Genomic DNA, 27,438 nt, shown 5'->3' on the forward strand with positions numbered 1-27,438 from the left:
CTACTCATCACTAATTGAAGAAAATAAGAACAACCCCAGGTTTCTTTTCAGCACTGTAGCCAGGCTGACAAAGAGTCAGAGCTCAATAGAGCTGAGTATTCCATTAACTTTAACTAGTAATGACTTCATGACTTTCTTTGCTAACAAAATTTTAACTATTAGAGAAAAAATTACTCATAACCATCCCAAAGACGTATCGTTATCTTTGGCTGCTTTCAGTGATGCCGGTATTTGGTTAGACTCTTTCTCTCCGATTGTTCTGTCTGAGTTATTTTCATTAGTTACTTCATCCAAACCATCAACATGTTTATTAGACCCCATTCCTACCAGGCTGCTCAAGGAAGCCCTACCATTATTTAATGCTTCGATCTTAAATATGATCAATCTATCTTTGTTAGTTGGCTATGTACCACAGGCTTTTAAGGTGGCAGTAATTAAACCATTACTTAAAAAGCCATCACTTGACCCAGCTATCTTAGCTAATTATAGGCCAATCTCCAACCTTCCTTTTCTCTCAAAAATTCTTGAAAGGGTAGTTGTAAAACAGCTAACTGATCATCTGCAGAGGAATGGTCTATTTGAAGAGTTTCAGTCAGGTTTTAGAATTCATCATAGTACAGAAACAGCATTAGTGAAGGTTACAAATGATCTTCTTATGGCCTCGGACAGTGGACTCATCTCTGTGCTTGTTCTGTTAGACCTCAGTGCTGCTTTTGATACTGTTGACCATAAAATTTTATTACAGAGATTAGAGCATGCCATAGGTATTAAAGGCACTGCGCTGCGGTGGTTTGAATCATATTTGTCTAATAGATTACAATTTGTTCATGTAAATGGGGAATCTTCTTCACAGACTAAAGTTAATTATGGAGTTCCACAAGGTTCTGTGCTAGGACCAATTTTATTCACTTTATACATGCTTCCCTTAGGCAGTATTATTAGACGGTATCGCTTAAATTTTCATTGTTACGCAGATGATACCCAGCTTTATCTATCCATGAAGCCAGAGGACACACACCAATTAGCTAAACTGCAGGATTGTCTTACAGACATAAAGACATGGATGACCTCTAATTTCCTGCTTTTAAACGCAGATAAAACTGAAGTTATTGTACTTGGCCCCACAAATCTTAGAAACATGGTGTCTAACCAGATCCTTACTCTGGATGGCATTACCCTGACCTCTAGTAATACTGTGAGAAATCTTGGAGTCATTTTTGATCAGGATATGTCATTCAATGCACATATTAAACAAATATGTAAGACTGCTTTTTTGCATTTGTGCAATATCTCTAAAATTAGAAAGGTCTTGTCTCAGAGTGATGCTGAAAAACTAATTCATGCATTTATTTCCTCTAGGCTGGACTATTGTAATTCATTATTATCAGGTTGTCCTAAAAGTTCCCTAAAAAGCCTTCAGTTAATTCAAAATGCTGCAGCTAGAGTACTGACGGGGACTAGAAGGAGAGAGCATATCTCACCCATATTGGCCTCTCTTCATTGGCTTCCTGTTAATTCTAGAATAGAATTTAAAATTCTTCTTCTTACTTATAAGGTTTTGAATAATCAGGTCCCATCTTATCTTAGGGACCTCGTAGTACCATATCACCCCAATAGAGCGCTTCGCTCTCAGACTGCAGGGTTACTTGTAGTTCCTAGGGTTTGTAAGAGTAGAATGGGAGGCAGAGCCTTCAGCTTTCAGGCTCCTCTCCTGTGGAACCAGCTCCCAATTCAGATCAGGGAGACAGACACCCTCTCTACTTTTAAGATTAGGCTTAAAACTTTCCTTTTTGCTAAAGCTTATAGTTAGGGCTGGATCAGGTGACCCTGAACCATCCCTTAGTTATGCTGCTATAGACTTAGACTGCTGGGGGGTTCCCATGATGCACTGAGTGTTTCTTTCTCTTTTTGCTCTGTATGCACCACTCTGCATTTAATCATTAGTGATTGATCTCTGCTCCCCTCCACAGCATGTCTTTTTCCTGGTTCTCTCCCTCAGCCCCAACCAGTCCCAGCAGAAGACTGCCCCTCCCTGAGCCTGGTTCTGCTGGAGGTTTCTTCCTGTTAAGAGGGAGTTTTTCCTTCCCACTGTAGCCAAGTGCTTGCTCACAGGGGGTCGTTTTGACCGTTGGGGTTTTACATAATTATTGTATGGCCTTGCCTTACAATATAAAGCGCCTTGGGGCAACTGTTTGTTGTGATTTGGCGCTATATAAAAAAATTGATTGATTGATAATGAAAAATATCCTGCCAGTCCTATCGTCTGTTTGATTTCCACCCAAAGGGACCAAGAATGAAGGGTGAATGTTTCAAGAGTTTTTTTTTTTTTTTTTGTAATGTTATTTATCTTTTCCTTAGAGATTAATGGAACTTTGCACAGATTTTTTTTTTTTTTGTACTAGACAGTTCTTTGTTACTGTTCTTGAAAATTGCACAAACATACTACAGGGTCTTGTGAAAAGAATCTTATTTTACTGTTATGATAGTTTCCTCACATGTTATATCAGGGTCCATGTTTGTTAAAATATTCTACCAGCACATTGCATTTTTTGAACTTGAAAATTCTTCTCTGTTATAAAGTTAATCAATATGAGGACAAAGCTTCAGCTTTTAGCTCATACATTTTTTGTTAAGGGTCCAAAAAAGAACATTTTATTCATAAAAAAAAAAAAATATCGGCTGATCTATCGGCAAATCAGCCGATTTATCGATATATCGGCATTTTTTTTCATCCAAATATCAGTATCGGCATCGGCCTCAAAAAATCCATATCGGTCGGGCTCTAGATGAAAGTGGTGAAAAACAAAAAAAGCTGAAACCCAAAATTACCCCCAACACCACCCGCACTAAAATGTTTGAATTCTAGAAGCTCTGAAATGCAATCTTGGACTATTCCAGACAATAAACTGGAGTGAGTGCAGCATCCATTTAAGCCTGGTTCACACGACCGGATTTTAAAATTATCTTTAGGTTTCCAAAACCTGAGAGACCACACACCTGAAGATAAAAAATCATGGATCTAACAGGTTTGGTCGTACAGTGTGTGGTGTTCAGCCACACGGTAATAACAACACCACACACGAACAGATTTAACACACGAACATTTACAGTTCAGACAGGAAATCTCGCCAAAATCTCTCGAGATTAAACGTGACTTCAGAGTAAACAAACGGAGGTACTTTGTGGACTATTTAAAATAGAGGGGATAAACGATACAAAAAGAAAATTAATCAGTCGGCATTTGTTTGTGGATCTGTGTGGATTTTGCAAAAGGTGTCTCAAAATGACGTTGCAGAGGAAAGCGATGAATGAGTGTAATTGGTGATCCACAAATGCTGAAACTCAATTCACAAATACAATTTCCAGTTTTACAAATGTAATTTTTTTTTTTTTTTTTTTTTACAAATTAAGTTTTATATTTGCAGTTGCAGGGTGGTGGCTAAGTGGTTAATGCGCTTGGTTTCAGTTCGGAAGGTTCTGGGTTCAAATCCCACCCCTGCCACATTTCTCCATGTAATGTGGAGTTGCGTCAGGAAGGGCATCCGGCGTAAAACCTGTGCCAAATCAACATGCAGATCCACCTTGGATTTGCTGTGGCGACCCGAGTGCAAACAAGGGAGCAGCCGAAGGGACTTACTAAGTTTTATATTTGCAAATAATGTTGTATTTGCAAAGACCAATTTAAAAGTTACAAATATAAAATTTGCATTTGTGGATATCTGAACACATTTGCAAATCAATGATTATTTGTAGATCACCCTGTTTGCATTTACAAATATTAATGAGACAATTTTAAGCCCATAGAGAAGGGGCGGATGTCATCAAGAGGCGTGGTGTGTGTTACTTCATGTGTGGCAGAATTAAATAAATGGAGTTGTGTTCCTCTTCAAAGTTAAAAAAAAAAAAAAAATATATATATATATAATATTATTTACAATATTTTAACATGCCAAATTGTGTACTTTTCTCTACTTGCAGCTGAACCTGTCGGCCACCGTGTCGAGTCCGTGACACGAACACTCGACTCATCAAGAAGGGCAAAGGGAAGTCGGGGAAGGAGATAATGATGATGAAATCTGGACAAACCAGCAATGCTTCATCATGGGATCCAAGTGTAAGTACAAACATTACTTTAATTTCCTAAATTTATTACATTAATTAATTACATGTTTTTTAAACTTCCCATAAACCTTACCTTTGTTTCTGATTTTGTCTCTGCAGGTGGAGGTGGTTATCCTTGAGCACTCGGGCATCTTGGATGCTGCTGAAGCTGCTGCTGCACAGGAGGCTGTGGACGTAGACTCTGAAGGCGAACCGAGGACTTCCACTTCAGCTGGTCCAAGAAGGCGAAGTATCAAAGAAGACGAGATGGACCGAATGTTACTGCTAATGCAGGAACGAGCAGAGGAGAGTCGGGCCCGCATGGAAGAACTGCAAAAGTGTAAAGAGCAGCACCTCAGCACAGCTAGGAACGCCTTCGCAGCCTATGTCCGGGACTCCTTAAACACCATGTCAGAATGGAGCTACAGAAAAGCAAAGGATGAAATCTGCCGGGTGTTGACAAAATATGAAAATGGGGCTGAAGAGGATCGGGTCAAGCAACAACAGAAGTTCCAACAGCAACCACCTCACCACCACACAAAGCCACGACACACTGTCCTGCCTGTCCGAGGACTGCAGCCGCTCCTGTCCTGGTAAACACAACTTGGAATCATTTTCAGTCGCATTAAAAAAATAAGTATTTTTCAGTCCTATTACACATAAATTACAATCATTTTTATATATGTTGTTCAATAAAGACAGAAGAAGATTTAAAGATTGTTGATAACAGTTTTATTATTTAGAACATAATAAATTTTCATGTCTTCTAACAAATCAGTTTTGCCAAATGAACAAATTTAAACATGAGAGTTCCAACTTACAATGTGCATATAATTATACACAATGTTCAAATGTGGCACATTTCTCTCTGCCATGGCACTGCACCCGCCTCGGAATTGCACCAATACTTCAGTAAGTTCCTTTGGATCTTGCCGGGGTTATTTGCAGTATTGTGCCCTCTATGGATTTTTATATCCTGCAGATCGTTCCCTTGCCTCCACGCTCCAGGCACCAACTGCCGAGTGGGGATATCTTCAAGATCAATGATGTTATTCTGGAGGCCGGGCATCTATTCCGCATAAGATTATGGAGCACCATACAGGTTTGGACAATGACTCACACAGTCCTCGGAGTGTGGTGCATTGTCGCCAGGAGATCCTAGAACCAATTTGCTAGAATTCCAAGTGCATTTTCTACCCTCTTCTTGCACGTGACAGTCTGTAATTGAAGTTCTGTTCTTCGTCTGTGAGGTGGCGATGAGCGTATGGTTTCATCAGAGTAGGACACAAAGCAAAGGCATCATCTCCAACCCAAGAGAATGATACGGCTTCTGTGTCATGTGGGAGTGGCCGTGGGTCAGGAAGGCCTATTGTGCCGTCTTCAAGGCGGGCCTTCAGTTCAGATTTGTTATAAATCTGGGCATCACTTAATGATCCTTTACCTAAAATAGAAATTAAGAGTAAAGAATTAGAACAAATAAAAATTAATAAATTACTATATTTAATTAAAATTTTAAATTGATTTTTATCTCTACCTTCCACCGATGTCTGCCTAGATGAACTTGGAGTCTGAATCAACCAAGGCAAGGAGAACAACACTAAAGAATCTTTTATAATTGCGGCACATGCTTCCTGTACCAGGAGGACACAAGCAGTATGCTTGTCTTCAAGGGCACCACAACAGATCAGAAAATTGCCATTTCCTGAAGAAGCCCTCGGCAATAGCCAGCCACTGTAGAGTTGAAGTTGGAGGTGTCAAACATTTGTCCATGAGCTCTTCACAGGTGGCTTTACACGCTTCTCGGACAGCAACAGCAGTTGTGAGGAATGCACCCTCCATACTGCATACTGCGGTACTTGGTTCCAGAAGCCAAATAATGGAGTCAGTGCCAGCTTCAGGCCTGGATCCAGAGCCGCTCAGTAACACATCCCCTGCTTTGTGATATGTGGACCAACTCTCCTGAGAAGCTCATTATACATCTCGGGCGGCATTCGCATAAAGTTACGGATTGACTGTGGATATTGGCCCTCAGTTTAACCATGAGTTGGTCATACAGACCAAACTGTCTTTGGCACTGAATCCATGGTCTTGACCACCATCTCATGAGGTGGGCTTCATAGACAATTGCCAAAGTTTCTGGGGAAAACCTGGTCTTATTAGGAGAGATGGCATCCATCCCACTTTGGATGGAGCAGCTCTCATTTCTAGAAATCTGGCCAATTTTATTAAACCCTCGAAACCGTGACCATCCAGGGTTGGGACCAGGAAGCAGAGTTGTAGTCTTACACACCTCTCTGCAGCTTCTCTCCCCCTGCCATCCCCTCATTACCCCATCCCCGTAGAGACGGTGCCTGCTCCCAGACCACCAATAACCAGTAAAAATCTATTTAAGCATAAAAATTCAAAAAGAAAAAATAATATAGCACCTTCAACTGCACCACAGACTAAAACAGTTAAATGTGGTCTATTAAACATTAGGTCTCTCTCTTCTAAGTCCCTGTTGGTAAATGATATAATAATTGATCAACATATTGATTTATTCTGCCTTACAGAAACCTGGTTACAGCAGGATGAATGTTAGTTTAAATGAGTCAACGCCCCCGAGTCACACTAACTGTCAGAATGCTCGTAGCACGGGCCGAGGGGGAGGATTAGCATGAATCTTCCACTCCAGCTTATTAATTAATCAATAAACCACACAGAACTTTAATTCATTTGAAAGCTTGACTCTTAGTCTTGTCCATCCAAATTGGAAGTCCCAAAAAACAGTTTTATTTGTTGTAATCTATCATCCACCTGGTCGTTACTGTGAGTGTCTCTGTGAATTTTCAGACCTTTTGTCTGACTTAGTGCTTAGCTCAGATAAGATATTATAGTGGGCGATTTTAACATCCACATAGATGCTGAGAATGACAGCCTCAACACTGCATTTAATCTATTATTAGACTCAATTGGCTTCGCTCAAAATGTAAATGAGTCCACCCACCGCTTTAATCATACATTAGATCTTGTTCTGACTTATGGTATGGAAATTGAAGACTTAACAGTATTCCCTGAAAACCCCCTTCTGTCTGATCATTTCTTAATAACATTTACTTTAATTGACTACCCAGCAGTGGGAAATAAGATTCATTACAGTAGAAGTCTTTCGGAAAGTGCTGTAACTAGGTTTAAGGATATGATTCCTTCTTTATGTTCTCTAATGCCATATACCAACACAGTGCAGAGTAGCTACCTAAACTCTGTGAGTGAGATAGATTATCTCGTCAATAGTTTCACATCCTCATTGAGCACAACTTTGGATACCGTAGCTCCTCTGAAAAAGAGAGCCTTAAATCAGAAGTGCCTGACTCCGTGGTATAACTCACAAACTCTCAGCTTAAAGCAGATAACCCGTAAGTTGGAGAGGAAATGGCGTCTCAATCATTTTGAAGATCTTCACTTAGCCTGGAAAAAGAGTCTGTTGCTCTATAAAAAGCCATCCGTAAAGCTAGGACATCTTACTGCTCATCACTAATTGAAGAAAATAAGAACAACCCCAGGTTTCTTTTCAGCACTGTAGCTAGGCTGACAAAGAGTCAGAGCTCTATCGAGCCGAGTATTCCTTTAACTTTAACTAGTAATGACTTCATGACTTTCTTTGCTAATAAAATTTTAACTATTAGAGAAAAAACTTACTCATAACCATCCCAAAGACATATCGTTATCTTTGGCTGCTTTCAGCAATGCTTGTATTTGGTTAGACTCTTTCTCTCCGATTGTTCTGAGTTATTTTCATTAGTTACTTCCTCCAAACCATCAACATGTCTATTAGACCCCATTCCTACCAGGCTGCTCAAAGAAGCCCTACCATTAATTAATGCTTCGACCTTAAATATGATCAATCTATATTTATTAGTTGGCTATGTACCACAGGCTTTTAAGGTGGTAGTAATTAAACCATTACTTAAAAAGCCATCACTTGACGCAGCTATCTTAGCTAATTATACGCCAGTCTCCAACCTTCCTTTTCTCTCAAAAATTCTAGAAAGGGTAGTTGTAAAACGGCTAACTGATCATCTGCAGAGGAATGGTCTATTTGAAGAGTTTCAGTCAGGTTTTAGAATTCATCATAGTACAGAAACAGCATTAGTAAAGGGTACAAATGATCCTCTTATGGCCTCAGACAGTGGACTCATCTCTGTGCTTGTCCTGTTAGACCTCAGCGCTGCTTTTGATACTGTTGACCATAAAAGTTTATTACAGAGATTTGAGCATGCCATAGGTATTAAAGGCACTGTGCTGCGGTGGTTTGAATCATATTTATCTAATAGATTACAATTTGTTCATGTAAATGGGGAATCTTCTTCACAGACTAAGGTTAATTATGGAGTTCCACAAGGTTCTGTGCTAGGACCAATTTTATTCACTTTATACATGTTTCCCTTAGGCAGTATTATTAGACGGCATTGCTTAAATTTTCATTGTTACGCAGATGATACCCAGCTTTATCTATCCATGAAGCCAGAGGACACACACCAATTAGCTAAACTGCAGGATTGTCTTACAGACATAAAGACATGGATGACCTCTAATTTCCTGCTTTTAAACTCAGATAAAACTGAAGTTATTGTACTTGGCCCCACAAATCTTAGAAACATGGTGTCTAACCAGATTCTTACTCTGGATGGCATTACCCTGACCTCTAGTAATACTGTGAGAAATCTTGGAGTAATCTTTGATCAGCATATGTCCTTCAATGCGCATATTAAGCAAATTTGTGGGACTGCTTTTTTGCATTTGCACAATAGCTCCAAAATTAGAAAGGTCTTGTCTCAGATTGATGCTGAAAAACTAATTCATGCATTTATTTCCTCTAGGCTGGACTATTGTAATTCATTATTATCAGGTTGTCCTAAAAGTTCCCTGAAAAGCCTTCAGTTAATTCAAAATGCTGCAGCTAGAGTACTGACAGGGACTAGAAGGAGAGAGCATATCTCACCCATATGGGCCTCTCTTCATTGGCTTCCTGTTAATTCTAGAATAGAAGTTAAAATTCTTCTTCTTACTTATAAGGTTTTGAATAATCAGGTCCCATCTTATCTTAGGGACCTCATAGTACCATATCACCCCAATAGAGTGCTTCGCTCTTAGACTGCAGGCTTACTTGTAGTTCCTAGGGTTTGTAAGAGTAGAATGGGCGGCAGAGCCTTCAGCTTCCATGTTCGTCTCCTGTGGAACCAGCTCCCAATTCAGATCAGGGAGACAGACACCCTCTCTACTTTTAAGATTAGGCTTAAAACTTTTCCTTTTTGCTAAAGCTTATAGTTAGGGCTGGATCAGGTGACCCTGAACCATCCCTTAGTTATGCTGCTATAGACTTAGACTGCTGGGGGGTTCCCATGATGCACTGAGTGTTTCTTTCTCTTTTTGCTCTGTATGCACCACTCTGCATTTAATCACCAGTGATTGATCTCTGCTCTCTTCCACAGCATGTCTTTTTCCTGGTTCTCTCCCTCAGCCCCAACCAGTCCCAGCAGAAGACTGCCCCTCCCTGAGCCTGGTTCTGCTGGAGGTTTCTTCCTGTTAAAAGGGAGTTTTTCCTTCCCACTGTCTTGCTCACAGGGGGTCGTTTTGACCATTGGGGTTTTTCTGTAATTATTGTATGGCTTTTGCCTTACAATATAAAGCACCTTGGGGCAACTGTTTGTGATTTGGCGCTATATAAATAAATTGATTTGATCTCTGTTGCTGCCCCTTTGCCATTGGTACATGTTCACAATGAATTCATCGTCAACTTTGGCCTCAAGAACAGCTATCTCGCACTCGTTGATAAGGCAGGCTGGCTCGTCCCCATGCTGGGGATCATCACCGTCCATGGCACTAGTAACGGGGAACTGTCCGTGTCAGACGAAGGCTGCGTGCACACCCAGGTTAGCCACAAATGTTTGAAACGTCCGTACATAGTTGATTAAACGTTCTTAACGCTGTTGTTACTGTATGAAAACATTACTTTACAAGAATGTTTCATTCAGTTTGTCGAGGCTTTAGTTATTGATTAATTCAGATGTTGTTGTGTTCATTCAATACGTCGGACATGTGAGGTCGAATGCAGATTACAAAGTCGAACAAAATGCTAATGTTACAAAAACTAAACACACAATAAGAAATTGACAAAAACGACAGCAAAACAAAATACGGTTGTTGGCAGCATTCGTTCAGATTTTATGAGTTTATAAACTCTGACAAAGTGCCAGCTGCAGCAACGAAGCTGAGCGAAGGTTAAATGATGCCAACAAAAGTTCAGATTTGGGACTTTCGTTTGGGCTTTGTTGTCCTTCCTTAGTGCTGTGTGACCAGAACTTTAGGAAAACTTTCATGTCTGGTGATGTCTGGGAACAGAGTTGGTGTCTCTTGCTTTAGAACGTCTGTCCCAGCACAGGGACATTTCGGTGTTGTCTCACACTTGTGATTGGTCAGCCTGGGCAGCAGAGCAGCAGCAGCAGATTATTAAATCGGCCTGTTTTTAGTCTTTCCTCCACTTGGTCGTTGACTCTCTCTTTTGTGTGTTTTAAAGTCTTTCTACAAACATGTCTGAAGTCCAACAGCTGAGGGACACGTTGAAACTACAGCAAACACCTGCTGATGAGGGAATGATCACAGACCAGGAAGAAGAAATGTGTCATTTAAAAGAAGAGAACAAAAGAGGTAAAGGGCTGGATGCTGTTTTTAATCCTCCAAATCTCTCCTACAGAACAGGTTTGTTCACTCAGCTTTGTTTGTGTTACTGATACTTTATAACATGTTGTTGTAACAGTCAAATATTTTACTCCTCTGGTATTCCTCCAGAGATTCTGTCAATACTTACACAACAGGATGAGGAGGATTTTGATGAAAGATGCATGTAAAATCTCTGGATAATTTGTTACTGAAGGAAAGTGATGTCACCGTCCTCAATGTTTCATCTCCCTTTGTCCAAGATCAGCAGGGACTTTGAATTTACAACCCCTGGCAATAATTATGGAATCACCGGCCTCAGAGGATGTTCATTCATTTGTTTAATTTTGTAGAATAAAAGCAGATCACAGACATGACACAAAACTAAATTCATTTCAAATGGCAACTTTCTGGCTTTAAGAAACACTATAAGAAATCAGAAAAAAAATTGTGGCAGTCAGTAACGGTTACCTTTTTAGACCAAGCAGAGGGAAAAAAATATAGAATCACTCAATTCTGAGGAAAAAATTATGAATCATGAACAACAAAAGAACGCTCCAACACATCACTAGTAATTTGTTGCACCACCTCTGGCTTTTATAACAGCTTGCAGTCTCTGAGGCATGGACTTAATGAGTGACAAACAGTACTCTTCATCAATCTGGCTCCAACTTTCTCTGATTGCTGTTGCCAGATCAGCTTTGCAGGTTGGAGCCTTGTCATGGACCATTTTCTTCAACTTGCACTAAAGATTTTCAGTTGGATTAAGATCCGGACTATTTGCAGACCATGACATTGACCCTGTGTGTCTATTTGCAAGGAATGTTTTCACAGTTTTTGCTCTATGGCAAGATGCATTATCATCTTGATAAATGATTTCATCATCCCCAAACATCCTTTCACTTGATGGGATAAGAAAAGTGTCCAAAATAATCAACGTAAACTTGTGCATTTATTGATGATGTAATGACAGCCATCTCCCCAGTGCCTTTACCTGACATGCAGCCCCATATCATCAATGACTGGAAATTTATATGACTTTCATCCAGTCATCCACAGTCCACAATTGCTTTTCCTTAGCCCATTGTATCCTTGTTTTTTTCTGTTTAGGTGTTAATGATGGCTTTCGTTTAGCATTTCTGTATGTAAATCCCATTTCCTTTAGGCGGTTTCTTACAGTTCGGTCACAGACGTTGACTCCAGTTTCCTCCCATTCGTTCCTCATTTGTTGTGCATTTTCTATTTTTGAGACATATTGCTTTAAGTTTTCTGTCTTGACGCTTTGATGTCTTCCTTGGTCTACCAGTATGTTTGTCTTTAACAACCTTTGTTTGTATTTGGTCCAGAGTTTAGACACAGCTGACTGTGAACAACCAACATCTTTTGCAACATTGCGTGATGATTTACCCTCTTTTAAGAGTTTGATAATCCTCTCCTTTGTTTCAATTGACATCTCTCATGTTGGAGCCATGATTCATGTCAGTCCACTTGGTGCAACAGCTCTCCAAGGTGTGATCACTCCTTTTTAGATGCAGACTAACGAGCAGATCTGATTTGATGCAGGTGTTAGTTTTGGGGATGAAAATTTACAGGGTGATTCCATAATTTTTTCCTCAGAATTGAGTGAGTCCATATTTTTTTCCCTCTGCTTGGTCTAAAAAAGTAACCGTTACTGACTGCCACAATTTTTTTTTCTTGATTTCTTATAGTGTTTCTTAAAGCCAGAAAGTTGCCATTTGAAATGACTTTAGTTTTGTGTCATGTCTGTGATCTGCTTTTTTTCTACAAAATTAAACAACCGAATGAACATCCTTCGAGGCCGGTGATTCCATAATTTTTGCCAGGGGTTGTAGAAATGAACAAAGGTAACTGAAAGGATTCTGGTGGCAGTGATTTGTGTATTCTGGCATGTAGAGGTTTGGTTTATTTTGATCCAATGCTTGTCAGTAAAAGGTGAACATCAATAACCTGTTGTACACTAGTAAGAGCAGCTCTGGTTATGAGCAGACCAAGAATAATTATCTTTACTCACAGAATTTATTCATCACTGCAATATTAATTCAGATCAACATGACTTCAATAAATAAAATCCATTATTTTCTACAGCTCCCATCAACAACCCAAAATGGGGAACTTTTCCTTGGTAACTTCGTACTATTAATAGCCGGCTTTGTGACCAGACGTGACATGTCAACCTGAATAGTTTAAATTTGGAAGTGTGCAGAAATATTAGATTAGATATACTTTATTGATCTCACAGTGGAGAAATTACGTTTACACTCCAGTTACCTCAGACAGCAATTAGTCCACAATTACTTGTTTACTGTAATAATGGCACACATCAGAATTAAAGGCAACACGTGTTTTCAAACACAACAAATGTGTGTGTTTGCAAAAGAGAAAGAGAGGCTGTGATGGAAGTCTGGTCCCAGAAACAGTCTTTGTTAAAGTAGACCTGCATTGAAATAAATGCAGTCAGATCTTTGAACCAAAAACTGACTTATATTTACACATAAGATCCTTCTGAATGTTGTAAAGTAAATCTGCAAGCCCAGATCTGTCATTCAATGGAGAAATCTTCATTTTAAAATGACAAATTTACAGCTAAAATTTAGCCCTCCGCAAAACTGTCATCACATCCGAGACGCTGCCGAGATGTCAGGGAGAAGACCCTCTCCCAGCATGCATGCATTGCTCGCGCCAACTGTAATTTGTGGATTTACGTCAGTTTGCATCTGCACCTTTTTTTTCTTTTTCTTGTCTTATATGGAAGGATCTAATTTTTTTTAAAACTTCATATTGTCTTGCGGTACGCTTGGTGAGTACACATTTCTTTTATTTGTGCTTGAAAATTATTTTTGGGGACTTTTTCATACGCCGTTTGAGTGGTGTCACATTGAAAATCTACTGTCTCACCTCCGGTGTTACCGTCGCGGGGTACGAAGGCGAGACCCGCAAAGAACCCAAGTCATTAAAAAAGATATAAACCTCTCTCAATGGCCACGGAGCTCTGCCGCTCCGATTACCGAGACGTGCGGCGCTGCGGATTTTGCCGCAAGAAGTCTGTCCTTGCGAGCAACAGATGTCACCGGCCGCTCCGCATCAAAACAGCGTGCGTAGTCTCTGGACTTGTGCCAAGTTGGCTGCACCTCCATTCAGTAGACAAAGTGTCTGCTGCTGCACAGCAGACACGGGGGTGTGCGTGACCTGCTGCGGCATTTACCGAGCCTGTGCACTCGGTAAGTGCATCGGAGGCAGAGAACAAGGCGTCGGTGAAGAATGGCGCCAGCTGTTGATGTTGAACGACCACAGCAAAAAAAGGCTCTGAAGCCTGCTGACTTCTTTTTAACCCTTGAGACACAGAGCAAGTCTGCATCCAAGGACCACAGGGCACGAGGAGGCACATAAGATAAGATAACATATCTTAGGGACCTCATAGTACCATATCACCCCAATAGAGCACTTCGCTGTCAGACTGCAGGCTTACTTGTAGTTCCTAGGGTTTGTAAGAGTAGAATGGGAGGCAGAGCCTTCAGCTTTCAGGCTCCTCTCCTGTGAAACCAGCTCCCAATTCAGATCAGGGAGACAGACACCCTCTCTACTTTTAAGATTAGGCTTAAAACTTTCCTTTTTGCTAAAGCTTATAGTTAGGGCTGGATCAGGTGACCCTGAACCATCCCTTAGTTATGCTGCTATAGACGTAGACTGCTGGGGGGGTTCCCATGATGCACTGAGTGTTTCTTTCTCTTTTTGCTCTGTATGCACCACTCTGCATTTAATCATTAGTGATTGATCTCTGCTCCCCTCCACAGCATGTCTTTTTCCTGGTTCTCTCCCTCAGCCCCAACCAGTCCCAGCAGAAGACTGCCCCTCCCTGAGCCTGGTTCTGCTGGAGGTTTCTTCCTGTTAAAAGGGAGTTTTTCCTTCCCACTGTTGCCAAGTGCTTGCTCACAGGGGGTCGTTTTGACCGTTGGGGTTTTTCCGTAATTATTGTATGGCCTTGCCTTACAATATAAAGCGCCTTGGGGCAACTGTTTGTTGTGATTTGGCGCTATATAAATAAAATTGATTTGATTTTAAGGCTGAACAAGTTCAGCAAGATAGTTGAGTTCATGACCGTTTAGAGCAGAGGTCTCAAATCAGTTCCAGAAAGGGCCGAGAGGGTGCAGGCTTTCTGTGCAACCACCCACTCCAGCAGGTGATTTCACTGATTAACTGATTTCACCTGCTCAAAGTGATTAACATCACTTTGAGTGAGAAGGTCTCAGAAGACTGTTTGAGACCTCTGGTTTAGAGCCTGAAATGTCTAACAAAATCTTGAAATCTAGTCCTTGAGTCAGTGAAGGGAAGCCAGAATGTCTGTGATCAAACCTCCTGGTTTTCATTAAAACTCGAGCAACAGTAATTCTGTCCGATCTGTAGACATCAAACAATATTTTATAGCAATCCAGAAAATAACACTGCAATAGTCAGTTGTGGAAGAAAAGGACGTGAATTATAATTTATGAAATTTAAAACAAATGATGTACATTTCCACTTCATCAGTTCCATCAGTGCAATAACTTACTGTCATCAGGTCAAACTCACCACTGATACTTTATTTTAGTGAGTGTTGTCACTAACATTTATTGTTAAATTAATTGTATTGTTTCTTTGCAGACATGCAGCCGTTGTTGGTGATTAAACAAGAAGCTCTCCCTGAACACCAGGAATGGAATTTGAGTGTTGACCAGGATGACATTAAAGAAGAAGAGAAGCTATGGATAAGTCAGCAGGGAGAGCAGCTTCAGCAGCTGGAGGAGGCAGATTTCACCAAGTTTGGTTTCATTGCCGTCCCTGTAAAGAGTGAAAATGATGATGAAAAACCAGAGTCATCACAGCTTCATCAAAGCCGAAGTGATGAGAGCACAGAGACTGAGCCTGTAGCCAGCAGCTCATCTGTACACAGAACACTGACACCAGAAGCTGATGGAGAGGACGATGGAGGATCACAACCAGCCAGCAACTCAGGTCCAAACAGTCCTTTACAACCAGATACCAGTGGCAGGAGTTCAGACAGTTCTGGAACTGAGACTGATGACAGTGATGACTGGAAACAGACCAATATTGTTCATTCAGGCAACACCGATGAAAAACTATTTAAAGGCTCTAAATATGGAAAAACATCTGGTCACATGAACAACTCAGAGCAACAAAAGGGGAGGAAAGCAAGAAGAAAACCATTTAGCTGTTCTGATGGGAGTAAAGGACAGAAACAGAAGGGCACTCTGAACAAAGACATTAGAATTCAGACAGGACAGAAAGCATTTCACTGTTCTGAGTGTGGTAAAAGGTTTGGACGAAAGGGCAACCTGACCAAACACATGATAATTCATACAGGGCAAAAAGCATTTGTCTGTTCTGCGTGTGGTAAAAGGTTTGGTCGAAAGGGCACCCTGAAAACACACATGATAATTCATACAGGACAAAAAGCATTTGTCTGTTCTGAGTGCGGTCAAAGATTTGGACGAAAGAGCAACCTGAAAACACACATGATAATTCATACAGGACAAAAAGCATTTGTCTGTTCTGAGTGTGGTAAAAGGTTTGGACAAAAGAGCCACCTGACCAAACACATAATAATTCATACAGGGCAAAAAGAATTTGTCTGTTCTGAGTGCGGTCAAAGATTTCGACGAAAGAGCCACCTGAAAACACACATGATAATTCATACAGGACAAAAAGCATTTGTCTGTTCTGAGTGTGGTCAAAGGTTTGGACAAAAGGGCACCCTGACCAAACACATGATAATTCATACAGGACAAAAAGCATTTGTCTGTTCTGAGTGTGGTAAAAGGTTTGGACAAAAGGGCAACATGAAAACACACATGATAATTCATACAAGACAAAAAGACGAGCAACTCACTGCTCCCCGAAAAAATGAACAGTTCACCAGCTCATCTACAAAATAATATACAGGTGCACACAGACCCAGAACAGCAGGAACTAGAAGAGGAATTGGCAAATAAGATTGAAGAAACAAGAAAAATGGACATGAAAGCGCCCAATGCTGACTAAACTAAAGGAGAATACAAAATTCAAAAATATCCTGCAAAAAGTTAACATAGGACTGACCAAATTGGTCCCAAAAGGAGCCACATTGACAGAGTTAAACTCTGTAAATTATGGAGCGGCATGGTACATAGAAAGTAAACTAGCCCCACAAGATTTGGAGAGAAACGGAACCACAAATGAGAAAAAGAAATTACAACAAAAAATCAGCAGCCTAAGAGCAGAGATCTCCCAAATGGCCACATTTTTGGGAAACAAGAACCACAAAAAGAATCTTAAAAAAATAAATCGCATTAAAAGTAAATACAATGTTGAAGACAAACTGCTAGGTGGAAGGCTGGCTGAACATCAAGCCTTTCTTGTCCTAATTTGTGCTGCGAAAGCACAAATTAGGACAAGAAAATGCAAGCAAAACAGAAACAAACTATTTGCAAAAAATCCCAGACTAGTGTACAGAAAACTGACAAACGACACAATAGAAGTACAACAACCACCTGAGAGGAAATTGAAAAGTTCTGGAGACCACTCTTTGAAGACCCAAAACAGCACCAAGAGGCTGAATGGATTGAAAAAATACAACAGAAAAACAAAGACAAACAACAAATGCCAGCAATTGTAATCACTGAAGAGGAAATCAGAACGAAAATGAGTGAATACAGTAACTTCAAGGCACCTGGCATCGACAAAATCCCAAATTTTTGGCTGAAAAGACTGACAGCATTACACCACCATTATGCCATGCCTTTCACAAAAATATTGAACGGAGAAGAGGACACCAGACTGGCTAACGACTGGGAACACAAACCTACTACCAAAGACCAAGGAAACACAGCTTCCCAACAAGTACAGACCCATCTGCTGCCTAACAACAACGTACAAATGGCTGACAGGAACCATAGATGATGACATTTATGAACATCTGGACACTGGTGGCTACCTGGAAAATGAACAGAAAGGTTGTTCCAGAAGAAGATTAGGAGCTAAAGGCCAGTTACTGACAGACAAATCTATCCTGGAGGACTGCAAAAAAAGAAGGAACCTCAGCATGGCTTGGATTGACTACAAAAAGGCATTTGACAGTGTACCACACTCCTGGATCATGAGGTGCTTAGAACTCGACAACATCAATGAGGAAATAAGATCTTTCCTGAGAGCACAAATGAACAAGTGGAACACCACCATCACCCTCAATCACACAGAGGGACAAATAACAATCCCAGACCTACGAGTTCAGAGAGGGATATTTCAGGGAGACAGACTCTCACCGCTTTTATTCTGGTTAATCATAGACCCACTCAGCAAGATCCTGAAGGAGCATGACATCGGGTATGACTTAAGTAGAGGCAGAGGAAGGAAAAATCCAAAACTTGTGAACCATCTGCTGTTCATGGATGATTTGAAAAGCTCTGCCAACACAAAAAGGGACTCAGTCAGCTCGTAGAAACTGTCCATAAGTTCTTCAGAGACATTGATATGGAATTTGGACTGGATAAACTCTCAAAATGTACAATCAAAAAAAGTAAAAAGACAAAAACAGAAAACATACAGTTGGATGAAGGGAACTACATTGAAGATACATTGGGATACTTTCTGTTTTTGGCATGACATCTTTGCACGCGGAGTTAATATCTACATGTGTGAAATAATATAACACGCCTGAACGCATTTTTTTTTTTAACAGGACTGGTTTTGGCACTGATCCGACGCATTATCTGTTTCTTTGAGTGTAATAATGTCTTAATGTTGGAATTGTAAGTTTTTAGGAAAATATGGACTTTTTAGGGTGAAAACTGAAATTCACCCAAATTTTTTCCTTCAGTTCTTGATGGATTTTGATGATTGCTTTTGTTTGTTTCATCTAAACACTGATTTACAATCCTTCCTCACACAATATTGAACTTTTGAATTGTTTTGGAATTTGTAGAAATTTTTTATGGTGAAAATAGTGAAATTCACCAAAACACTTTTTTTCTTTCAGTTTCTGATATATTTTAATTCTGTTGGTTTTGTTTGTTTCATCTAAACACTGTTCATAATTCATCCTTGTGCATATATGAAATAATACATTTTAGTACAAAATGGATTTCATGAAGGTAAAATTCATGTAAAAGTTTTCATTTGAATTCATATTAGGTTGATTTATTTAAACACTGTTCTCAGTTTTTCTTCACCAAATTATGATTTTTGTTGAAAACAAATATTGTGTGTTTGTAAAACAATAAAATTTACCAAACTGGTGAATTTGGTTTTGTTTGAAGTTCTGTTCTTCCCTGTTGAATTTTGAATGCCAACTTTTGGTCATGAAAAACCATGAAATTCACCTGCAGTTGTACAAGTTCCCAAATTGCACGAGAGAAAAATCACCACAAGATGGCATTCAAGGAATTTTAAACAATCATTGAATTTTTGGAGGAGAATCTCAACTTCCAGCAAAAATATTTCCAGTAAATTTCTGTCCTCTGATCCAGTCGACACACTGATGTCAACATTTCAGCTGCTACTTCAGGGGCCTGTACTACGAAGCGGGGTTACTGGCTTAGGGTAACTTTGGGAGTAAGTTGATGACGTGTGGAGTAACTTCCCGGTTAACCCGTACTACGAAAGGTGGATAGGTTTTGATCAAGGTATGCTGCCATGGCAATTTATGCTGTGCGCCAAACCTGCTCCGAGCAGGTTATGTTCTAGGTTAGCTTGAGGTTTTTGCTTAACTACTCCACTTATAAGTACCGTCCATCCACCTTCAATCACTCCGAAGACAATGCCGGCCTACCTGGATGATCCGTTTGATATTGGGGCACGAATTGTGAGGGTCTCTCTTCGCAGGGCGAGGGTTTTTAAAGACCGCCAGAATCTGCTGATATACCCGGACGATATTCTCTATGAAAGATATAGATTCTCAGCTGAGGGAATTCGTTATCTTTGTCAGCTTATGATGGTCCAGATCTGTATTTCCAGAGTCGGCGGGTTTTTCAGAGCATCAGAGGCTAGGACAATTAGCCAGGAAGTGCACGGCTGCTCAGGTTCGGGTTTTCCACAATGCTCGCCTTTATTACAAACACAAAAATATAACCATACAATGCCAGGTGACCCGGCTACGTACAACCCCTGGCAAAAATTATGGAATCACCGGCCTCGGAGGATGTTCATTCAGTTGTTTAATTTTGTAGAAAAAAAATCAGATCACAGACATGACACAAAACTAAAGTCATTTCAAATGGCAACTTTCTGGCTTTAAGAAACACTATAAGAAATCAAGAAAAAAAGATTGTGGCAGTCAGTAACGGTTACTTTTTTAGACCAAGCAGAGGAAAAAAATATGGAGTCACTCAATTCTGAGGAAAAAATTATGGAATCACCCTGTAAATTTTCATCCCCAAAACTAACACCTGCATCATATCAGATCTGCTCGTTAGTCTGCATCTAAAAATGAGTGAACACAACTTGGAGAGCTGTTGCACCAAGTGGACTGACATGAATCATGGCTCCAACATGAGAGATGTCAATTGAAACAAAGGAGAGGATTATCAAACTCTTAAAAGAGAGTAAATCATCACGCAATGTTGCAAAAGATGTTGGTTGTTCACAGTCAGCTGTGTCTAAACTCTGGACCAAATACAAACAACATGGGAAGGTTGTTAAAGGCAAACATACTGGTAGACCAAGGAAGACAAAGCGTCAAGACAGAAAACTTAAAGCAATATGTCTCAAAAATCGAAAAATGTACACTAAATGCACAAGTTTATGTTGATATTTTGGACAATTGAAAGGATGTTTGGGGATGATGAAATCATTTTTCAAGATAATGCATCTTGCCATAGAGCAAAAACTGCAAAAACATTCCTTGCAAAAAGACACATAGGGTCAATGTCAATGAGCAGATCTGATTTGATGAAAAACCCAGACAGAGCTTTAATTCATTTGAAAGCTTGTCTCTTAGTCTTGTCCATCCAAATTGGAAGTCCCAAAAAACAGTTTTATTTGTTATTATCTATCGTCCACCTGGTCGTTACTGTGAGTTTCTCTGTGAATTTTCAGACCTTTTGTCTGACTTAGTGCTTAGCTCAGATAAGATAATTATAGTGGGCGATTTTAACATCCACACAGATGCTGAGAATGACAGCCTCAACACTGCATTTAATCTATTATTAGACTCTATTGGCTTTGCTCAAAAAGTAAATGAGTCCACCCACCACTTTAATCATATCTTAGATCTTGTTCTGACTTATGGTATGGAAATAGAAGACTTAACAGTATTCCCTAAAAACTCCCTTCTGTCTGATCATTTCTTAATAACATTTACATTTACTCTGATGGACTACCCAGCAGTGGGGAATAAGTTTCATTACACTAGAAGTCTTTCAGAAAGCGCTGTAACTAGGTTTAACGATATGATTCCTTCTTTATGTTCTCTAATGCCATATACCAACACAGTGCAGAGTAGCTACCTAAACTCTGTAAGGGAGATAGAGTATCTCGTCAATAGTTTACATCCTCATTGAAGACAACTTTGGATGCTGTAGCTCCTCTGAAAAAGAGAGCTTTAAATCAGAAGTGTCTGACTCCGTGGTATAACTCACAAACTCGTAGCTTAAAGCAGATAACCCGTAAGTTGGAGAGGAAATGGCGTCTCACTAATTTAGAAGATCTTCACTTAGCCTGGAAAAAGAGTCTGTTGCTCTATAAAAAAGCCCTCCGTAAAGCTAGGACATCTTTCTACTCATCACTAATTGAAGAAAATAAGAACAACCCCAGGTTTCTTTTCAGCACTGTAGCCAGGCTGACAAAGAGTCAGAGCTCTATTGAGCTGAGTATTCCATTAACTTTAACTAGTAATGACTTCATGACTTTCTTTGCTAACAAAATTTTAACTATTAGAGAAAAAATTACTCATAACCATCCCAAAGACGTACGTTATCTTTGGCTGCTTTCAGTGATGCCGGTATTTGGTTAGACTCTTTCTCTCCGATTGTTCTGTCTGAGTTATTTTCATTCGTTACTTCATCCAAACCATCAACATGTTTATTAGACCCCATTCCTACCAGGCTGCTCAAGGAAGCCCTACCATTATTTAATGCTTCAATATGATCAATCTATCTTTGTTAGTTGGCTATGTACCACAGGCTTTTAAGGTGGCAGTAATTAAACCATTACTTAAAAAGCCATCACTTGACCCAGCTATCTTAGCTAATTATAGGCCAATCTCCAACCTTCCTTTTCTCTCAAAAAATTCTTGAAAGGGTAGTTGTAAAACAGCTAACTGATCATCTGCAGAGGAATGGTCTATTTGAAGAGTTTCAGTCAGGTTTTAGAATTCATCATAGTACAGAAACAGCATTAGTGAAGGTTACAAATGATCTTCTTATGGCCTCGGACAGTGGACTCATCTCTGTGCTTGTTCTGTTAGACCTCAGTGCTGCTTTTGATACTGTTGACCATAAAATTTTATTACAGAGATTAGAGCATGCCATAGGTATTAAAGGCACTGCGCTGCGGTGGTTTGAATCATATTTGTCTAATAGATTACAATTTGTTCATGTAAATGGGGAATCTTCTTCACAGACTAAAGTTAATTATGGAGTTCCACAAGGTTCTGTGCTAGGACCAATTTTATTCACTTTATACATGCTTCCCTTAGGCAGTATTATTAGACGGTATTGCTTAAATTTTCATTGTTACGCAGATGATACCCAGCTTTATCTATCCATGAAGCCAGAGGACACACACCAATTAGCTAAACTGCAGGATTGTCTTACAGACATAAAGACATGGATGACCTCTAATTTCCTGCTTTTAAACGCAGATAAAACTGAAGTTATTGTACTTGGCCCCACAAATCTTAGAAACATGGTGTCTAACCAGATCCTTACTCTGGATGGCATTACCCTGACCTCTAGTAATACTGTGAGAAATCTTGGAGTCATTTTTGATCAGGATATGTCATTCAAAGCGCATATTAAACAAATATGTAGGACTGCTTTTTTGCATTTACACAATATCTCTAAAATCAGAAAGGTCTTGTCTCAGAGTGATGCTGAAAAACTAATTCATGCATTTATTTCCTCTAGGCTGGACTATTGTAATTCATTATTATCAGGTTGTCCTAAAAGTTCCCTAAAAAGCCTTCAGTTAATTCAAAATGCTGCAGCTAGAGTACTGACGGGGACTAGAAGGAGAGAGCATATCTCACCCATATTGGCCTCTCTTCATTGGCTTCCTGTTAATTCTAGAATAGAATTTAAAATTCTTCTTCTTACTTATAAGGTTTTGAATAATCAGGTCCCATCTTATCTTAGGGACCTCGTAGTACCATATCACCCCAATAGAGCGCTTCGCTCTCAGACTGCAGGGTTACTTGTAGTTCCTAGGGTTTGTAAGAGTAGAATGGGAGGCAGAGCCTTCAGCTTTCAGGCTCCTCTCCTGTGGAACCAGCTCCCAATTCAGATCAGGGAGACAGACACCCTCTCTACTTTTAAGATTAGGCTTAAAACTTTCCTTTTTGCTAAAGCTTATAGTTAGGGCTGGATCAGGTGACCCTGAACCATCCCTTAGTTATGCTGCTATAGACGTAGACTGCTGGGGGGTTCCCATGATGCACTGTTTCTTTCTCTTTTTGCTCTGTATGCACCACTCTGCATTTAATCATTAGTGATCGATCTCTGCTCCCCTCCACAGCATGTCTTTTTCCTGGTTCTCTCCCTCAGCCCCAACCAGTCCCAGCAGAAGACTGCCCCTCCCTGAGCCTGGTTCTGCTGGAGGTTTCTTCCTGTTAAGAGGGAGTTTTTCCTTCCCACTGTAGCCAAGTGCTTGCTCACAGGGGGTCGTTTTGACCGTTGGGGTTTTACATAATTATTGTATGGCCTTACCTTACAATATAAAGCGCCTTGGGGCAACTGTTTGTTGTGATTTGGCGCTATATAAAAAAATTGATTGATTGATTGATTGATGCAAGTGTTAATTTGGGGGATGAAAATTTACAGGGTGATTCCATAATTTTTTCCTCAGAATTGAGTGATTCCATATTTTTTTCCTCTGCTTGGTCTAAAAAAGTAACCGTTACTGACTGCCACAATCTTTTTTCTTGATTTCTTATAGTGTTTCTTAAAGCCAGAAAGTTGCCATTTGAAATGACTTTAGTTTTGTGTCATGTCTGTGATCTGCTTTTTTCCTACAAAATTAAACAACTGAATGAACATCCTCTGAGGCCGGTGATTCCATAATTTTTGCCAGGGGATTGTAGATAGCGAAGGGGAGCTTTGTTCTTCAGAATTTGATATAATATTCAAAAGATACAGTTATTTAAAGTGCACATGGGTGTTTACGTATAATAGCAAACATGGAAATACATTTATTGAGCACCTAATAGATTTTATTTGCCCAGACAGAGGTGTTTGGTGATGCTGATATCTTTGCAGGTGAATGTAGGACCAAATCTTTAGCGTCCTGGTGCTGACCTGTCTTGCTGTATGGTTATGAGACTTGTACACTAACCAGTGACCTAAGGTGACAACTGGATGTCTTTGGTACTTTAGTTTGGATCTTTGGGTACCCCTGGAATGACTTTGTATCAAGCCAGCAGTTACTAAGAGAAACTAAGATGAGGAGTACCACTTGCATTGTAAGGGAGGGTCAGCTTTGACATTTTGCCCATGTTGCCCGTGTCTCTGTGCGTGATCATTGGTGAGGACTCCAGTAACTGGAGAGGGCGAAGGGGACACCCACGTTCCACCTGGCTGCGGTTGATAGTTATTTTAGAGATGGGGAAATGGCCTGGTTGCTTGGTTAGTTGCTGCCTGGGACCCCAGGTGGTTCCATGATGTGCACATTATATAGTGCCTATTATGAGCAACACAACAGGTCAGTAGCAATATTTAACATAGTGCCTCCTAACAAAGCCACAATTATTTAAACTATTTAATATGCAGGGGTCAAAGAGACAAATGGTGCCTTTGAGTGTCTGTCACAAGGGATGTAATAACCTGAAAACTGGGAGAGTGGAGAATATTTGCGCAATATCCTTGATGAGTGAAAGTGACACAGGTGGTGGTGATTGTGCTCATGATTTCAGTAATAATAAAAATGAGAAACGGGTCAATTGTTGATTAGATAAAATGGCCAAAACTGAACAGATGGTGTCAAACGTAGAGTTTTATGTTCCTATTTTGTGAAATAATTTTCAGTCAAATTTAGTCAGATCTCTTTTCAAATAGAATTTAGCAAACTGTGCAGTTCAGTGTGCATTCAATCTGTTTTCAAAAAGAGACTACTGTCTAGTGGGCACAGAAATTCCAACGAAAGCTTCATAAAGTTTGATTTCATCATCATGACATGTTGGGATCCTCAGCACTAAGTCAGCTGTGTGCTGGATCATGTCCTACTCATTTGTATGTCCAGAAGTACCTGTGTGACACAAAGTCATTCCAGTGATCTTCTGAATAGACCTACGTAGTATCAAAGACATCATTCATCATCCAGTATCACCATAACACACAGCAAATATGTAATAATGGATCCTGGAGATTTCATTTTACTCCAAAAATTATTGGTTTACCCAAACACCTCTATCCAGGGACCTCTTGACTCCATTAGCTGTACTCAGGAGTGTCTTGATCTCCAAAGCCAAGGAGTCACAAATACCTATGAATGACACTTTTGAGAGAAATGATTGTCTCTTCAAATACAACTATTTCACTGCATACACCGTACACTTCTGATGACCGGGTCCTAGAAGACACTGGTTCAGTCCTGGAGCAGGTCCGACCTATGGCCAGGCCACATCTTGATCCCCTCCAGTTCATCTCCCAGCCCCAGATAGGAGTTGAGGATGCTGTTTTTTTTACCTGCTGAAGCAGCTCTACTCTCACTTGGTTAAACCAGCAAGCACTGTGAGGATCAGGTTTTTTGACTTTCTCAATGCTTTTAACACCATCAGGTTTGTGCTACTGACAGTGGTGCAGGTGGATCCCTCCCAGCTCCTCCTGGTGTCCTGGATTGTGGATTACCTCACTGGCAGACTGCAGTACATGCGCTTGCAGCACTGTGTGTCAGATGTTGTACTCAGCAACACCGTGGCACCATGCTCTCTATTTTCCTCTTCACCCTTTATACCTCGGACTTCAGCTACCAGACAGAGTCTTGTCATGTTGTTGCGTGGTTGTTGAGGATGAATACAGAGCTGTGCAGGACGACATTGTTTCATGATGGAAGCAGAACCATCTGCAGGTAAATGTTTCAAAGACAAAGGAGCTGGTTGTGGACATGAGGAGAGTCAGGGCACAGGTGACCCCCGTTTCCATCCAGAGCCATAGTGTGGACATGGTGGAGGACTATAAATATATGCGGGTGCACATTTGACACCCTCCACAAGCACAGCCAGAGCTGTCTCTGTTTCCTGAGGAGGCTCCAGTCCTTTAACATCTGCTGGAGCATGCTGAAGATGTTTTACGAATCTGTGGTGGTCAGTGCCATCATGTTTGCTCTGGTGTGCTGGGCAGCAGACTCAATAAAGTCACCAGTGAAGTTGTTGGGGTGGAGCTGGACGCTTTGTCAACTGTGTCGGACAGGAGGACACTGTCCACGTGACGTATGATACTAGACAACAGCTCCCGCCCCTTACGTGGCGTCCTGGTGGAATGCAGGAGGAGACTTATTCCACCTACATGCACCACGGAGCTCCACAGGAAGTCATTCCTGCCTGTGGTCATCAAACTGTACAACTCCTGATTCCACAGACTGGACACATTTTTCATTTCCACAACCTGTTTATATTGTATATCTGTTGTTTACATTGTATATTTGTACTATTGTGTATTTAAAATTCTATTTAACTTCACTTAGTTTAAGTTCTTTCCTCTCCTACTTGCTGTTTTGCACTGAGCACATGGAACAAATACAGTTTCCCCCTGGGATTAATAAAGTATTTTGATTCTGATCATCTCGTCATCTTGGTCCAGGACAACCACAAACACAAACAACTCCGACTTGTCACTCAACTTCTAAGAGCCCATTGCAGCAGTCAGTGGGCAAGGGTCAGGGTGAACCCTGTCCTGACTCTGAGACTAATCCATGTGAGGCAGCACTGTGGCTTAGTGGTTACAGCAAGAAGGTTGTGGGATCGCTTCCCACTGGAATCTGGATCCGATCATCACCAAACTTTGTTGTTTGATAGAACATTTGACTATGTTACACCCTAATTTTTTTAAGCCTTCCTGCCTTGTTTTTGTGGAGTTAGAAACTAGAATGTCAAAATTCCCCCTATCCTGCAATGGTGAAGAATCCTTTAAAAAAATTCCTGGATCCGGATCGTGATCCGGATCACCACTAAAATTTAACTGCTTGTTCCTTTTGTCATTTCCAACCACTCCACAACATTTCATCAAAATCCGTTCAAAACTTTTTGAGTTATCCTGCTGACAGAACACCATGACAGAACAGTTTATCATTCAAGGGGTTACTTTCTTTTTCTACACTGATACCACCAGCTTGGAGGCGTATTATCATATTTAAAGGGAACAGAGTTATTCAACAGAATATAATACAGTGTAATTTCCTCCACCTTTTTTCTCCCCCTCCCTTATCAACCACATTTCCTCA

General features: G+C 40.4%; 1 protein-coding gene and 2 long non-coding RNA genes across 6 annotated transcripts in view; all 3 read left to right on the forward strand.

The window, feature by feature from the left end:
• The window catches only part of LOC117504894, a 797,517-nt gene that overhangs the window by 292,556 nt on the left and 477,523 nt on the right, over window positions 1-27,438 (forward strand). The window lies entirely within an intron of this gene.
• The window catches only part of LOC117504842, a 116,515-nt gene that overhangs the window by 77,589 nt on the left and 11,488 nt on the right, over window positions 1-27,438 (forward strand). For both annotated transcript variants that reach the window (XM_034164392.1, XM_034164391.1), the window contains exon 2: window positions 3,979-4,114. In XM_034164392.1, the coding sequence (XP_034020283.1) occupies window positions 4,064-4,114 (51 nt within the window). In that variant the 5' untranslated portion in view covers window positions 3,979-4,063. The remainder of the gene's footprint in view (window positions 1-3,978; window positions 4,115-27,438) is intronic.
• Window positions 9,552-15,482, forward strand: LOC117504867. Of its 3 annotated transcripts, none has more exons than XR_004558923.1 (3): window positions 9,552-9,575; window positions 10,658-10,788; window positions 15,457-15,482. It is a non-coding gene; the product is annotated as an uncharacterized LOC117504867 (long non-coding RNA). The 3 variants fall into 3 exon arrangements; XR_004558921.1 differs by lacking the exon at window positions 9,552-9,575 and adding an exon at window positions 10,191-10,203; XR_004558922.1 differs by lacking the exon at window positions 9,552-9,575 and adding an exon at window positions 10,532-10,555.

The sequence above is a fragment of the Thalassophryne amazonica genome, chromosome 23, assembly GCF_902500255.1.
Source record: "Thalassophryne amazonica chromosome 23, fThaAma1.1, whole genome shotgun sequence".
Classification (NCBI taxonomy): domain Eukaryota; kingdom Metazoa; phylum Chordata; class Actinopteri; order Batrachoidiformes; family Batrachoididae; genus Thalassophryne; species Thalassophryne amazonica.